This window comes from Saccostrea echinata, unplaced genomic scaffold (assembly GCF_033153115.1).
Source record: "Saccostrea echinata isolate AGI-Se365-2 ecotype Australia unplaced genomic scaffold, CSIRO_AGI_Sech_v1 ptg000036l, whole genome shotgun sequence".
NCBI classification, from domain to species: domain Eukaryota; kingdom Metazoa; phylum Mollusca; class Bivalvia; order Ostreida; family Ostreidae; genus Saccostrea; species Saccostrea echinata.
The window spans coordinates 305,609-323,572 of record NW_026889785.1 but is presented as its reverse complement, the minus strand read 5'-3'; the positions used below and the strand labels follow the sequence as shown (position 1 = coordinate 323,572).

Sequence of the window (17,964 nt, the reverse complement as noted above, 5' to 3'; positions counted from 1 at the left end):
AACCTCCATGTTTTCAATACCGCGATAGAATGAGACTCTCCTCTTTTGGAGGTAAATAAGACTTCCTGTTATAGAAATAGAATACAAAGTAAACGAAGAAAGCTAAGAAAATAATTAACCACTAAAAAGTTAGGCAATTAATAGGTTTATGAATAGTATTTGGTGAAAAGTTAATGTAAGAATTTGGAATAACTTTTTTATGCAAAATAAATAATTACCGCGATATTATGAGACACCAGTATATAACCCATACCCAACATGCGTTTCAGAAATCGCCAGTGACATTTTAAGACAAAAGATTAATTAATATTTATTAGTGAAAACCTTTACTGATCCGAGACTTCTTAACATAAATTATGTTACGAAGTACTGATCTAGAAAATTCGAGTTGACAGATCAAATAAACAAAAGATTGATTTTACAGATCGCATGTAATTTTTGTGATAGGCCTCTATAAGAAAAATGCCCTATATTGTATAAACGAATAACTTACTACCAAGGAAGTGACAACTCTTTATGGTTTTAAGTAATTTCAGTATTGCATGCTTGCTGTGACCCAGTCAACGCATGAAACAAAATGTCAAAGGGAGGCTACTTGCTATCTCTTTGTATTTTGAGTTACTCCACTTAAATGTAATAGGCCCAAGGGAGAGAGCGCAACCAAGATTAGCAAGCATGTTTATAATGTAGTAGTGTAAATTTATAATAGGTACTCCCCAAAATGGGAGTGTGTAAGATAAGATAATATGATAAGAAAACGATTAGTAAGCAATAATTAATTCGATGGTTTTTGTCATCTGAAATCTTCATACCTATTGTGGGTATATAAAAAACGTTTCTCTTTGATGATATAACATATTTATCATAATTAGTGAGCTTTATTTCGATTAAGTAATTTACATTGAGTAAAGTGGTATACTGCCATTTCCGTTTATCTTGTTTTTTTTAACTTCAGGTTCCGTTTTGAAATTCAAATACTCCGGAAATCTTATGTTTTCGTTGGACTTTTTTTTTTGCGGCCGATTTGATGCTTTGCATCACTCTTGTTTAAAAGTCTGTAGTGGCTTCTTTCCTGTCAATCTGTGGTGCGAAGGATTACCGTCAAACATCACTATTGGACGTGTATTACATGTATGGACAATTTCATTTCAAATGTCCGGGAAATGCCATCAATTAGGGAAGTGCAACGAAATTCTCAAAATGACAATAGAATAGATGGTAACTTCAAACGTATTCATTTTAAATGCAACTTTTCATTTTAATTTTATGTTTTTGTTATTAAAGAGTACTTTATTGTTGTTTTCAGCTTAACATGTCTCTTATCATTTAAAACGTGTTACATGTATAAACGATAATACCAGACAACCGTTGTATATAACAAATATTTAGCATTTCTTTAGAGTGCAAATAGCTTTAATTAAAAAATAAACCAAAAGTTTTCAGAACTTCTTGAAAAATTCATAGTAAAATTTTCCCAAAATTTTAAAGAGCCTATATTGGTTATTTTTATTCCATATGTACATATGTTACTTTCTTATACAAAATGTCAACGTCACGACGTTAAAGTATGAAACGTCAACGTAATGACGTGATAGTATTAATAGGGAAACAATACCAAATTAAAACGAATGTAAAAAGAAAACCAGAAAAGATTTTGTTAAAAAATAAATTGTTTTACAACATACAAATCTAAGAGTTTTATTTGAGAAAGTTTCATTTATTTTGATAACTGGGCCGATTTAGCCCCTTCGTGGATTTAGCTCTTTGTGGCCAGTTTTCAAAAAATAATGTAAATATGATACGCAGTACAGTTAGGTGTCAAATGGAAATATCGGCGAATTTTTTAGATAGAAAATACATTCTTTACAAGGATGGGCGTTTCTTTTTAGGACTTTACTATTATCGGACAAATGCAATGTGGTTGAAAACTACATGTTGAGGACGATTAGATTTCTTATTTAGACTTGTCACGTGATGTTGCCGTCATGTGATTTTAGCAAATATACCTGAAGTATTGAAGTCATCTATAAATTCTAATATTGCAATTGCATAATCAAGTTAAAAATCTAAATTTAACAAATAATTATTTTCAACACTCTTTGTAGTTTGTGAAAAGTGCTGCGAACCTATATAGATTCTACAATCTAATTGCTAAAATTGCATTTGTTAGACCGTATATTGAATATTTTGCTGGTCAAGTACATTAAATATAGATATAATTAATTCATTTGCAAGATTTCAACAGGTTCGTAGCACTTTTCAAATATCTTCATACTTCTTGAGTTTATGTGTAAAAGCTTGTTATAATTCATTGAGGGTATGCCCTTGCAATATATCGATTAATTACGACCCTTCTATTACCCTTCAATGAATCTGCATACAAATATACGACAGTATCGCTTGTCTAGGGAATGTACGGGAAGTATATGAATAAAATCATCAAATAGACATCGCATCCAACACTACTGTAATGATTTTCCCCTTAGATTCCAAAAAATCCCCTGACGTTCCCCTGTCTGTCCCTGACATTTTCCTGTCTCCCCCTGACTTTCTCCTATGATCCCCTGTCGTTGTCCCTGACTACCCTGTCTACTCCCTGACGTCCCCTGACTTTGTCCCTGTTACCACTGTCTAACCCCTGATGTCCCCTGACATTCCCTGACGTCCCTGTCAATTCCCTGATGTCCCCTGACTAAGTCCCTGACCACCCTGCCAACCCCCTGTCGTCCCCTGACATTCATTTTGACCAGGAAAAAGGGTTAAAATATGTTTTGTTGCTATTTACTTGTGAGAAATACGTTACTCTTGGCAATTGTTAAGTTTTGTGAAAATATATATTTAGTCAATTGTTATTTGTTTGAAAATCTTGAGTAATTTATTTCTTAATATGATTGTATTTGATTGTTTTAGTTTACTACATGTAGCTTTTAGATAAATTTTAAGGAGAATAAATGCCAGTTACTTTGAAAAGAATGAATTACAAATTTATTGTGTCTTGTTATGAATGGCAAGTAAATATATTTATATTTATTTATATGTTTATCTATATATCCACATGTATTTATTTATTTGTTTTATTTATTTATTGACTAATTTATTAATTAAATCTGTTCATATATTCCTTTTTAGATATATTTTCCTTATTGAATTATTAATTAATTGATAAATATTATATATTTATTTAGTTTTTAATTCATTTTATTTTAATTAATTAATACTATTTTATTCAATTTATTTGTGAGTTTCGCATAAACAGTCGTAAGGTAAAACAAAATATGCTTCAAAGTATCTTTTAAGCATATTTACATTTCTTTTAATTCTTTTAATTTCATGATGGGTATCAAAATAATTGTCTTATTACACACAATCTGAATTCGGAATTTGTTTTATTGCTTCTTTTACTTTGGTAAAAAAAAAATAATAAAAATGTTCCTCAAAGACTGTCATGGCTGTGAGAGTAGTTCCGAGCTGTTGATAGTTGACCAGTGACTCTGGGTACACAGACCAGACACCTATTGTTCTTTTGACTGACCACTATACACTGTTTATTCTGTGGCAGCACGACCGTATCCACTCTACAGGTGTTATTTCTTTCACAACCGTGACAAGTTTTTGAGAAAATTTTTATTTTACCAAAGTAAAAGAGATAATAAAACAAATTCCAGATTCAGATTGTGCGTAAGGAGACGATGATTTTGATACCCATCATGAAATTAAAAGAATTAAAAGTAATTTGAATATGCTTACAAAATAGTTTGAAGCTAATTTGTTTTACCCGGAGATTGTTTATGAATAACTACACAAATTGAATTCAATAAAAATTAATCAATTAATTAAAATAAAGGAAATAAATAAAATAAAATAAATAAATAATTTAGATAAATTTATTTATTAAAAATTAAATAAAACAAATACGTAAAAATAAATTTGATAGATACATGTATAATTAATAAATGATTGAAAAAATAAATAGATAAATAAATGGTCAAAGACATAAATAAAAAAGATACATCAATAAATTTAATTCAAATAAATTGATAAATTTACTAAAGATACTTCAAACAAATAACTAGTTACAAAATCAATATTTTTATTTATTGTTTTACTTATTTCTTTGTATATTTTCCTATTTATTAATTTTTTTATCTATCTGTTTATTTATTTATTTAATCTATTCATTTCTTTTCTTTTAGATATTTGTTTTATTCAATCATTAATTAATTAATGTTATTTCTTTCTTTATTTATTTTGTTAATTCATTTTATTTTAATTAATTATTTTTTTCAATTCCTATTTATTTTTGTAGTTCCCCATAAACAGTCTTACGGAAAAACAAACGATGCTTCAAACTATTTTTAGGCATATTTACATTTATTTTAATTCTTTTAAATTCATGATGGGTATCAAAATAATTGTCTTATTACACACAATCTGAATTCGGAATTTGTTTTATTGCTTCTTTTACTTTGGTAAAAAAAAAAATTAAAAATGTTCCTCAAAGACTGTCATGGCTGTGAGAGTAGTTCCGAGCTGTTGATAGTTGACCAGAGACTGGGTACACAGATCAGACACCTATTGTTCTTTTGACTGACCACTATACACTGTTTATTCTGTGGCAGCACGACCGTATCCACTCTGCAGGTGTTATTTCTTTCACAACCGTGACAAGTTTTTGAGGAAATTTTTATTTTACCAAAGTAAAAGGGAACAATAAAACAAATTTCAGATTCAGATTGTGCGTAATGAGACAATGATTTTGATACCCATCATGAAATTATAAGAATTAAAAGTAATTTGAATATGCTTAAAAAATAGTTTGAAGCAAATTTGTTTTACCGGAGACTGTTAATGAATAACTACACAAATTGAATTAGATAAAATTAATCAATAAATTAAAATAAAGGAAATAAATATAATAAAATAAAATAGATAAAAAAATTAAATAAATATATTAATTTCTTAAAAATTACATGTAAATAAAACAAATACGTAAAAAATAAATTTGATAGATAAAATTAATAAATGAATGAAAAAATAAATAGATAAATAAACGGACAAAGAAATAAATAAAAAAAAAATATACATCAATAAATTAAATTCAATTAAATTGATAAATTTACTAAAGATCTTCAAACACATTATTATGTACAAAATCAATATTTTTATTTATTTTTTTACTTATTTATTTGTATATTTTTCTATTTATTTATTTTTTATCAATCTGTTTATTTATTTATTTAATATATTCATTTCTTTGCTTTTAGATATTTGTTTTATTCAATTATTAATTAATTAATGTTATTTCTTTTCTTTCTTTCTTCATTTTGTTATTCATTTTATTTTAATTAATTAATTTTTTCAATTCCTATTTATTTTTGTAGTTCCCCATAAACAGTCTTATGGAAAACAAACGATGCTTCAAACTATTTTTAGGCATACTTACATTTCTTTTAATTCTTTTAATTTCATGATGGGTATCAAAATAATTGTCTTATTACACACAATCTGAAATCGAAATTTGTTTGCTTCTTTAACTTTGTTACGAAAAATAGAAATGTTCCTCAAAAACTGTTCGGTTGTGAAAGTAATTCTGAGCTGTTGATCGTTGACCAGTGACTCTGGGTACACAGATCAGACGCCTATTGTTCTTTTGACTGACCACTATACACTGTTTATTCTGTGGCAGCACGACCGTATCCACTCTGCAGGTGTTATTTCTTTCACAACCGTGACAAGTTTTTGAGGAAATTTTTATTTTACCAAAGTAAAAGGGAACAATAAAACAAATTTCAGATTCAGATTGTGTGTAATAAGACGATGATTTTGATACCCATCATGAAATTAAAAGAATTAAAAGTAATTTGAATATGCTTAAAAAATAGTTTGAAGCAAATTTGTTGTACCCGGACACTGTATATGAAGAACTACACAAATTGAATTAAATAAAATTAATCAATAAATTAAAATAAAGGAAATAAATAAAATAAAATAAAATAAATAAAAATTATAAATAAATCCATTTGTTTATTGATAATTAAATAAAACAAATAAATAAATTAAATAGATAGATTGAATAAAAAAAATATATATATATATAAATGGAGAAAAAAGAATAGATAAATGAGCAGACAAATTAATAAATAAACAGATACATGAATTAATAAAATCAATAAACAAACAAATAAATAAATAAACAGATAAATAAATAAATAAATATATATATCTACATGCCATTCGTGCTACACAAGACGCAATAAATTAATAATTTTTTTTTTTTAAGTAACGGCATTTATCCTTATTTTTATCTGAAAAGCTAGTAACAATCAATAAAATAATATTTTGAAAGATTCGCTAAAGATATTTCAAACAGAAAAACTAATGATTAAATCTACATTTTCACAAAACTTGAAAATTGCTAGGAGTAAGGTATCGATTTTCTTACAAGTAAATAGCAACAAAACATATTTTAACCCCTTTTCCTGGTCAAAATGAATGTCAGGGGACGACAGGGGGTTGGCAGGGTGGTCAGGGACTTAGTCAGGGGACATCAGGGAATTGACAGGGACGTCAGGGAATGTCAGGGAACATCAGGGGTTAGACAGTGGTAACAAGGACAAAGTCAGGGGACGTCAGGGAGTAGACAGGGTAGTCAGGGACAACGACAGGGGATCATAGGAGAAAGTCAGGGGGAGACAGGAAAATGTCAGGGACAGACATGGGAACGTCAGGGGATTTTTTGGAATCTAAGGGGAAAATCATTACAGTAGTGCAAGTTAATGCCCTTTTATATATCTACAATTTATATTTTATTTAATTAAAAAATACATTTTTCATTGTATAAATATAACTTGATCCGCCTCTCACTGCATACAAACTGCGTCAAATTTTACGATATGACGTCACATTGACAAGTGCATTGCGATCAGTGAATTGTTTATATATTGCTGTGTGGGATTTAACCAACGACAATAATGCATGCACTAGTTAGTATTGATGTAGTTTAAAGCTATTCAACAGTTTAAAATAGCAAATCATTTCATTTCGTGGTAATTTGAAGAACTTATATTTTTGTGTGATGTCACAGTAAGCATTTCCCGTATAAATTAGGCCCCGCCTCCTTACTGCAGCCTTAACTGTGCTGCGTATGAATTTATTTTTTGAGAATTCATGTTTGCTCAATTGATTGTATGTTGTTTAGCGTCCCATTCGAGAATTTTTCACCCATATAGAGACGTCACCGTATGCCGGTGAAGGGCTTCAAATTTAGACCTAAACTCTGGACTGAGGGCCATTGAACAGCGAGGTTTATTTATCTTGCCAACTCCTACCGTGACACGGGACCTCGGTTTTTACGGTCTCATCCGAAAGACCCGTGACTTTCACATCTAGTGCCGGGTGCTTGGCGAAGGAACAGTCAATATCTATGTTTCTTAGGTTTGACGCTGCGCGGCGAACGAGAATCGAACCCGGGCCTCCCGATCACGAAGCGAGGGCCCTACCACTTGGCTACCGTGACCAGTTTGAGAATTCATGAGGTACATGAACTACAACGCATGTTCAACATGAAGTGCTAACGCGCTTTATGAAATATGCCGGCGTGAAGCCTCGTAGTTCATGTTCTTATGAATTCTAAAAAATTAAATTCATTTCTTATATAATAACATGTATAATAGCATACCGGTAGACAATAAGTCAGAATAGTAGAATTTCCCGTTTTTAATCATATTATTTGATATTACTTTATTAGCAAAAACATATAAATAAATTTGAAAAATTGTTTGTATGATTTAGCAAATAAAAGATATTTAGGAAAAATTCTGATTGACTTCTATTGATTTTTACAAGGAAAATACATTTTAATTTCCATTTTGTGTAGATGGTGCTCAACTTAAATGCACTTTTGAGAGGTTTGAGAAGTGCTTCTTCAGCAATATCGAGGAAGGTGATAACTTTCAATGGGGAATTGGTTTTGTACGTATTTTTCCTTTTAAATTTGAGGAATGAAATGGATATACGACTTTGCATTTCACAAAATTGTCTTCTGTTACCGACATGTGTTTCGTTACTCCTAAAAACAGATATTTTGTGTCTCTTACACTTTTTGTTGTCAAAATACCTTGTATTTGACGGAAGCCGGTTGGTGCCAGGTAGAAAAAAATATTTTATCTTGCGGCCGCCAGTTATGTATGTGGCGGCCGCCTGATAAAATATTCTTCTACATAGCACCTACCGGCTTCCGTAGTATTTGTTGACATTAAAACGATTTGTAAATTGTTTAAAGAAACTTCAAGCCTTGTGCCGTTATACATTTAAAAGAATTATGAAACTCGAGTTAGAAAAAATCGGTAACTTGCCTAAACAAATTAGGAAAGCTAGATTTCATTAGTCTTTGGATAACACTAAATTAAATATACTTAAGTAGACAACAGTAGGTAAAATATGCTTTGCAACACCAGTATGTAGTAAAATGTGCTCATAAACTGAAGTTCAAGGGACGGGAGATTTTTCTTTGTTGAAACCTTATTTCATCATATACGTTAGTTTTACAATATATTCTAAAAATCACTAGGAATGAAAATCAATCGCTGTAAGAGTTAATTCATTATAAGCATGTTAGCTTTAAAACGTGATTTACTGTGTGTCAATACGTATAACTAAATTGCAGAAACATAGTATATCCACAAGAACTGGACCTGAGGGTGCTTACAGAGGGCAAAGGTTCTTATTTGCTGAAATGTCTTTACCCAGAAAACCTGGAGATAAGGCCATCTTCAAAACAACAGTACCCCTACCAGGTAACATTTCACTTAAATTAAACTCAGGATTTCAGTTGCAACTGGTTTATACATGGTGCTCAATGAAGGAATCAAATATCATGAAGCTCGGTATGATTTTTCAATTCATTTGCTTTAAAAATAGGCTGTTTAAAGTTTCCAAAACGGGATAGTTTAAACTTTTATTGATTACAGAACAGACCGGTTGCCTTTCTTTTGCGTACAACATGTTTGGCAGAAATGTTTACAAGCTGTCATTGTTTTCCGAGGGAACAAACACAACTAAGACATCATTGTGGACAAAAGAACGAAACCAAGGATCTGATTGGTTGACGGCGAAAGTAAATGTTCCTGCAACAGTGGGTCTAAAAGTAAGTCATCACTGCGTACTAACCTAAGTTACGTAAAGAGTCCCCTATACTAGTATATTACACACCAAAGTGGTCTAATTCTTTGGTATTTTTATGCATTTAAGTAAATCGCCCTTAGATTTAAAATTAAATAATTTGAAATCTAGTTAAATATTCAATTTGTAATCAATTCAGGAATTCTTAAAAATTTTCTAGGCCAGGATAAGTAAATTGAGCACTGTATTTGCATGTATTTTCCTCTTTTAAGGAGACAAAGTGATATCTGTTCGTCAATATTTCGTTGTCTTTAAGATTTTCGCCTGGGGTAAATGACAGGTAACCTAAGCTGAACATGCAATAGATAAGCTCAGTAATGATACCTTTATATAGCAAACTTTTCTCAATGTCCAAAAAAATTGCTTAAGTGTAAAGAGGCCTAAGTGTTATGTCAGGTCCAATGCATTCAAAAAATAAATTTGTTTTAACTCTAATAGTTTTTATTTTCTTTAGCTGTCGTTTGAGGCTGTTACAGGAGATTCTTGGGATGGTGACGTAGCACTCGATGAGATCACGTGGGAGTTAGGGCAATGTGGTGAGTACCACTCGATGAGATTACGTGGGAGTTAGGGCAATGTGGTAAGTACCGCTCGATGAGATTACATAGGAGTTAGGGCAATGTGGTAAGTACCGCTCGATGAGATTACGTGGGAGTTACGGCAATGTGGTAAGTACCGCTCGATGAGATTACGTGGGAGTTACAGCAATGTGTTAAGTACCGCTCGATGAGATTACGTGGGAGTTAGGGCAATGTGGTAAGTACCGCTCGATGAAATTACGTGGGAGTTACGGCAATGTGGTAAGTACCTTTCGATGAGATTACGTGGGAGTTACGGCAATGTGGTAAGTACCGCTCGATGAGATTACGTGGGAGTTACGGCAATGTGGTAAGTACCTTTCGATGAGATTACGTGGGAGTTAGAGCAATGTGGTAAGTACCGCTCGATGAGATTACGTGGGAGTTACGGCAGTGTGGTGAGTATCGCTCGATGAGATTACGTGGGAGTTACGGCAATGTGGTGAGTATCGCTCGATGAGATTACGTGGGAGTTAGGGCAATGTGGTAAGTACCGCTCTCTGAGATTACGTGGGAGTTACGGCAATGTGGTGAGTACCGCTCGATGAGATTACGTGGGAGTTACGGCAATGTGGTGAGTACCGCTCGATGAGATTACGTGGGAGTTAGGGCAATGTGGTAAGTATCGCTCGATGAGATTACGTGGGAGTTACGGCAATGTGGTGAGTGCCGCTCGATGAGATTACGTGGGAGTTAGGGTGACGTAGCACTCGATGAGATCACGTGGGAGTTACGGCAATGTGGTGAGTACCGCTGCACACCAAAGGAAAGCTGCAACAGACATGTCATTGCTTGCTGAGACAGATTAAGTGTAGCTTCTGCATAGTGTATCTGTATAAAAGAGAACTGGAGAAAAAATCGAATAATTTAACATCTATAATATTATCTATATAACATCTATAATATTATCTATATAACATCTATAATATTATCTATATAACATCTATAATATGGGAGACATCTTTCAAACATTTTAGAATAAACTTGTCAGCTACTTGTACTTTGATATATTAAAATGGATTTAATGCAGATCTTGATATGATGTTGAATATGTACTTATTTAGATAATCTACATTAAATAATCAAGCAATAACACGTTCAAGTTAACCAAAAAATATCTTCTTCTGCCCAAATTTTACGACCATCGAATGATAGACAAATATCTTTATGAAGCCGTGAATTTTACATGCAAAAATTTATAATGGTACTCTGTGTGAAATTCATAAAACTCTTTAGTGACAAATACATGTTACTTTTACTAAACAAAAAGTAGTGTTATGTAAAAAAAAAAGTAAGGCTATTCAAAATCGTTTCGATGATGACGCTTTATTAACGTATATTTTAGACATTACCAGTAAAAAGGAGTGCATTGAACCAGGAAAAGAGTACGAAGGCACACGTGACTACACAAAAAGCGGGATCAAATGTCAAGCCTGGGCATCTAATGAGCCACACAAAGTCACTTCAAGTAAATTATTTCTTTTGCAAACATGAATCTATAGCTGAATATTTGAATTTCAAAAAAGTTTTATCTACAGCAAAGTACATGTATACTAATATTGCTAAGTTAAAATACATGTAGAACAAGTATAAAATAATGTACAGTTTAAGCTTGTGATTCCCTTTTCTTTAGAGTATGCCTACCTCGCCAATCAGTTTAACGATTCCCTTTTCTTTAGAGTATCCCTACCTCGCCAATCAGTCTAACTATGCCTACCTCGCCAATCAGTCTAACTATTCCCTTTTCTTTAGGGTATGCCTACCTCGCCAATCAGTCTAACTATTCCCTTTTCTTTAGAGTATGCCTACCTCGCCAATCAGTCTAACTATTCCCTTTTCTTTAGAGTATGTGTACCTCGCCAATCAGTCTAACTATTCCCTTTTCTTTAGAGTATGTGTACCTCGCCAATCAGTCTAACTATTCCCTTTTCTTTAGAGTATGTCTACCTCGCCAATCAGTCTAACTACTGCCGGATCGCTGACGAGTCTAGGCCCTGGTGTTATACCACATCTAACTCCACACGATGGGACTGGTGTGACGTACCATACTGCGGTATGTCCTGCACATAAAATTATCGCATTCTGAAAAAAAATCCACCATGTCAAATGTTGTTTTTGCCTCATACAGCTCCCTTTGCTTATCTCATTCTATATCTTGTAATTGATGTTTTCTCAAAAAAAGTTAATCACAGTTTTGCCCAGATTTGAACGGATGATTTAAGTGGAATTCAAAATTGCAAAAATATTTTAAATATTTTTAAAGGAATGTTTATTTATACTATTATTACTATTTATACTATTAAACTCGTTTGCAATACCCCTTTAGCAATGGAATTAGTAAGCAGGCCTCTGTTTAGTCATCTAAGTAACCTGTATTTAACAGCTTCAACTGAGTGTGCTTATACACCGAACCAAGCCGACTACAGTGGGACGGTTAGCCATACAAAAACAGGCATTCCGTGCCAGAAATGGGACTCCCAAACTCCACACACACATTCATATAACAATCTCGTGAAGGATGAGAACTTCTGTAGAAACACAGACGGCAGCGCTGGGGCCTGGTGTTACACACAAGATCCAGATATTCGCTGGGAGTTGTGTGATGTTCAACAATGTGGTAAGGGCGTGGAAAAAATTATATCCTCATTATCAATAGGGGAAAAGGGGGAGGGGGTGATGAATATACATTTTAATAATATTTTAAATGTTGGCTTCAAAAATTTGTTAGCCCAGTGCTTTTTTTGCTCATAACTGTAAAATGTTTGAAAGGAAAGCAATGTGCAATGCAATAAAAAAAAAGACCAGATATAAAACTAGATAAAAGTTTGCGTAGATTTAGTGACACTTTAAAGTTAATGAAAGAGAATTCACGAAAATATTAAACTTAGGATAATTTTTTTCAGCTCATGGCATTCAAGATGACTATAAAGCAATTGAAAAAGATTTACCAGAACATAATATGAATATTATAAATAAGTATTTAAAGCAGGAAAGGTATTTGATATTTCATTAAAAACAAACCAACGCAAAAATTTGATACAGAAACTTCAGACAAAAAATATCTGATAAGAAGAAAATACTGCAATGAAGGAATTGTTGATGGCATCAGCAACCTCTTCTCTGGGGTGACAAATGGTAACAGCGGTATAACCAATTAAGAAAAATTATATTCTTTGTATATCTCCAACAGCAAAATTAAAAATTTCTTAGTAATTTAAGTGTTTAATTGATTATGTTTCGTAAAATGCACTGCCTCATCAGCATTTTCTTTTTCAAGAACATAAATAGAAAACGTCGAAATATTTTAAAGTATTACAAATTTATGCCGAGATAAAGATTGTATTTTGCAAGATATGTGTATTTTCCCTACATATTTTGAATATTTTATCATCAAATTCTGAAAATATTTAACAGGCCAGTTACATTGGAATTGTCAAATTTTTATTCTTTATCTATTAATCTATTTCTTCAGAAAATGTTATAGAAAGTTAGACAACATTGGCTAACATTTCTTAGAGGAACATTTTATCTTACATCTTGTATGACCTGTGAATTTTTTATACTTCGGTCGATTTTTCATTTCGTTCGACCATGATACAAACAGAAAAGAAAAATTAACCTTGCTAATTTCATTCACAAAGGTTCGTCACTTTTTGTTTAAATTCATGTATCATACAGTCTTCACGAGTATATTTTTTTTTACAGAGAAAATTCTGCGCGACTGTATTATGACGGGCAGAGGATTAGACTATGCTGGACCTATTTCCACAACTGCTTCTGGGAAAACGTGTCTGAACTGGCCAGATGGTATGTGCACAAACAGAGTTGAATACATCTCGTTACTTTCTTCAACATTGCACATTTTTAATGCCAAGATGTAATGACGACCTTATTTGGCAAATCTTTCTCTAATGTGATCATTAAAATAAACCCCAATGATTTCAGAATCAATGAAGGAAGATGCCAATTACTGTAGGAACCCCGACATGTCATCTAAGCCCTGGTGTTATATTCAGGGAGAGAAAGGTCCAAACAAGGAATATTGTGAAATAAAATCATGTGGTAATATACCTTTTTCAAATCAAAAATATCTTATGGTAAAATATAAGGTTTTAATTGATAACAAACCCATGAAAAAAAAAATGAGATAACTATACCTGACGTTTCCTTTTGTATTTATTTGTCTGCCGCATACGTATCTGATACTAGCGTTATATAGAAACTGGTTTTACATGAAAACGCATACACAGTTTTGGATTGTCTCTTGCAGCGGATTCACCATGTTTTCCAAATCCTTGTAAAAACAGGGGTCATTGTGATGTGGACGGAACATCCTACAATTGCACATGTCTTGAGGGGTTCAAGGGGAATAAATGTGAAATAGAAGGTAAAATTACCCCTTTATACACAAATGCATACTACAAATATTTCAAACATTTATAATTTTGTCTTGGTTTCTCATTTCCAGATTAGCTATGGCTATTTGAATGTCAATTTAAGCAGTTTTTACACTTCGTGCATTCAATATGATATTGAGATATTTCTCTAAAATTGAGATACTTCAAGCTTTATTTCATATTTTAGAGTAATCTTCACTTGGTTTCTATATATAATTCCTACAATTGAATATAAAATGTATTCCTCAGATCTACAGGAAGAAGCTGATTGTAAAAGAACTACCACAGGTTGGGAATATCGAGGAAGGATCAACGTTACAAAATCTGGAAGGACATGCCAAGCATGGGCGTCTCAGACTCCCCATTCACATTCCGTAGGGACGAACTTACCTGAAAACTACTGTAGAAATTCTGATAAAGAACCAGCACCCTGGTGCTACACCACAGATCCAAATAAACGTTTTGAGCTTTGTGATATTCCAGATTGCGGTAATTGATTTTTGTTGCCTAAGAATATCTGATGGTCCTATGAATTTAAAGGGGCTGGGACACAGATTTGAAGGTCATATTTTCTCAAATTTTCTAAATAATATCATGACTTATATGTTGCTAGAGCATTTCACACCGAAATATATTAAAAGCATGTTTTTATCTGGAAATTATTAAAACTACGAATTTCGGGACGCGTTTGATTGACAGAAACCCTTGCACTTTCACAAAGTAAACTTTATCCATAATACTTGGAGCTGAACACGACTCGTAAATAGGCATACTCCATATTCGATTATACTATCTACGATATCAGGGGTATACCCTTCGCATTCGTTACACCTGACTGCTTTACTGTCAGGGAAATCGGCGTGGAATGGCGACACGTGTTCGTGCTGGTTATCTTATATTGCCTTTGTTTATATTTTATTGCAGTACTGTTAGGTGTATGCTTGTTTGTACACTGCACTGACCTGTGCAACTGTTGTTAGTTTCTTCGGTATCTTACTCTCCTTCATTAGAAGTACAGTTATTTTTTGTCGCTATCGAGTGTTGTGTAGCATGCGTTCGTCTACACCGGAGACGACTGATTACACTGAACAGTGACTAAGTGAGCGGCTTTATATAGGAGCCCTGATATAGTGAATAATCGAATATGGCGGACAAATTTCTTTTACGAAGCGTGTTCAGCTTTAAGAACAGTAAAAATTTTGTTGTGTATTAATGAAAAATATGAAAACTATAATCCAGAGTTCAGAGTAGAAATGTAAGAAAGCAAATCCAACTTCCAAGTATTGTGAGTACGTGTTCAGTTACGTGTGTATACTAGACAAATTGAACACAACCGGTAAAACATAAACACTAAAAATAACAGAGCTATGACCCTGTTTACAAATACAGGGGCTGACGTTATTTTATAAAGAATGTCGTTGTCATTTGATTCTCAAAATATTCATGCTAGTTCAAATCATTAAACTGAAGTTATTTTTTTAAATAAGAATAGACATTTAAAATTAAAACAATGCAATTGTGTCCAGGTCCCTTCAAATTAAGAATATCTTAAAACATTATCAGTGGAGAAAGGTACATTATGAAGTACATGTACCATGCGCATGACCTTATTAACAAATATTTTCATCAAATCGAATTTTACAACTCAGTAGAGTAGAAATAGAGAAATAAGTTCAAATGCAATAGTAAATGATATGTTGTACTCATTTATCATTATGTTTGTTTGTTGCTTAACGTCCCTCTCGAGAATTTTTCATGGAGACGCCACCACTTGCCGGTGGAGGGCTACAAATTTTGACCTATACTCGGCACTCAGGGCCATTGAGCAGTTAGGGATCTTTTTCGTGCCAGCACCTACTGCGACACGGGACCTCGGTTTATACGGTCTCATCCGAAGGACCGGTCTCCACGTCCCGCAGTGGGATTCGAACCCGCGACGTAACATTTATCATTATGTGTCATACAAATTTTAATCAAATAACTGTTTCCGTTAACAGCCACTCCTGCACTAGAATGCCTCCCTAGCTCGGATCCTAAAGGTGAACGCTACTTTGGAAGACACAATGTGGCAGATACTGGAGACCTATGTCAAGCCTGGTCAAGCCAGTCTCCAAACACACATCGCTACTCTCACCTTAGTGACCAAGACAACTATTGCCGGAACCCGGATGGTGAGCCCGCCCCCTGGTGTTACACTGTCAACCCTAAAGTTCGATGGAGCACCTGCAATATTCCTCACTGTTGAAATTAAGGACGTTTTCATTTTAACAATCATTTTATTCAGCAAAGTGCTGTACTTTTTCTTCGTCGATTTGCATATAGGTATATATAGACTCCCCATTCACATTCCGTAGGGACGAACTTACAATTGTGCCTGAAAACTACTGTAGAAATCCTGATAAAGAGCCAACACCCTGGTGCTACACCAAAGATCCAAACAAACGCATTGAACTTTGTAACATTTCAGATGGTGGTAAATATTTAGATAACTTAAAATACACATGTATAATTTAACTTTTTTGAGTACTCATAAGATTAGAAACAGTTCAAGAAAAAAGATCAATATTAAAGTTTGTTGATACTCTGCTACGAGAGATAACTCTCAGAGGTAAAAATAATTAAGACATTTATTAAATTGTTAAAAAAATTAAACGGCCACTTCTGTCAAATGTTGATACCGCTGAAATATATGCATTTTAATTATAAAGAAAAATTCTTTGTAAAATCTTCAGTATACAAGAGTGATCAGAGAGTTGATGAATCTCAAAATCAAATTTAACTAAGTAAAGGATTTTCATTTAGTGTGCGTCTTACACATTTAAGTCATAGAACCATCTCGTTAACAGTGACTCCAGCACTAGAATGCATTCTTAACTCGGATCCTAAAGGTGAACGCTATTACGGAACACATAATGTGGCCGATATAGGTGACTTATGTCAAGCCTGAGACAGAAACCGTTAGTCTTTTCTCTGTTAACTGCCATTTTGTTCAATATAATGTCCTTTTTTTTTCTTTGATTTACAAAAAGTATTGGTTTTTCCTTGCTTGTTTTGTGTTCCAGTTTCGATACTTTTCAGGCTTACTATAAAACCTTTGTTGCGTTTTGTATATATGAATGATTGTAACCTTTCCAATGTCAGGCTATAAAACCTTTGTTGTGTTTTGTATATATGTAATTGTAACATTTCCAATGTATTAATTAAGTCTTCTTACATGATTCTTTAATCTTCATGTTTTACATCTGGAATATTAAGACTGATCATCTTAATAATAATAAACAGAAAGACATTGCAACACATGTTACTAAAATAATCAAACATCAAGTGGAAAAGATATTTGAACAACAGTTATTGAAACTCGTACATTACTCGTACATTAGTCTCTTGTGTTCTTTCTATGTTACAAAAATATAAGTACTTGCCTTAATGTTTCAAACATTTGATGTGTCTGTTTAGTTTTTCATTTATTGACAAGAGTCAAAGGCCTTCAGCAGAATCTTAAAATCAGGAAAAATAAAAAAAATAAAAAAAATAAAAAAAAAACACATAAAATTCATTAATCCTTTTATGTATCAATATAATTTTTTATGCTGAGAAATTTTAATACATACGTGTAACGCGCAAATAAATTGTTTTGGTCAAGCTCTCCAAAACCATTAGTACTTTTTAAATTTCTTTTATAGACAGATTAAATTAAAGTTGTGTTTAGAGCTAAGCCTTAGAATGAAAATAAAAGAAAAACACAACCGTAAAACGCTTCTTGTAAATAAATCGGAAGTCTTCGTGATGAATTATAAGATGAAGAATAC

At 32.7% G+C, this 17,964-nt stretch overlaps 1 protein-coding gene across 1 annotated transcript in view; it reads left to right on the top strand.

Moving 5' to 3' along the window:
* LOC133199805 (uncharacterized) overlaps positions 1–17,479 on the top strand; it is a 52,915-nt gene extending 35,436 nt beyond the window's left edge. The window contains exons 16-27 of the mRNA XM_061335634.1: positions 7,877–7,971; positions 8,666–8,795; positions 8,970–9,145; positions 9,635–9,716; positions 11,104–11,226; positions 11,695–11,811; positions 12,142–12,375; positions 13,464–13,565; positions 13,704–13,820; positions 14,029–14,145; positions 14,405–14,644; positions 16,153–17,479. Of these exons, the coding sequence (XP_061191618.1) occupies positions 7,877–7,971; positions 8,666–8,795; positions 8,970–9,145; positions 9,635–9,716; positions 11,104–11,226; positions 11,695–11,811; positions 12,142–12,375; positions 13,464–13,565; positions 13,704–13,820; positions 14,029–14,145; positions 14,405–14,644; positions 16,153–16,400 (1,781 nt within the window). The 3' untranslated portion in view covers positions 16,401–17,479. The remainder of the gene's footprint in view (positions 1–7,876; positions 7,972–8,665; positions 8,796–8,969; positions 9,146–9,634; positions 9,717–11,103; positions 11,227–11,694; positions 11,812–12,141; positions 12,376–13,463; positions 13,566–13,703; positions 13,821–14,028; positions 14,146–14,404; positions 14,645–16,152) is intronic.
* The last annotated feature ends 485 nt before the right edge of the window (positions 17,480–17,964 follow it).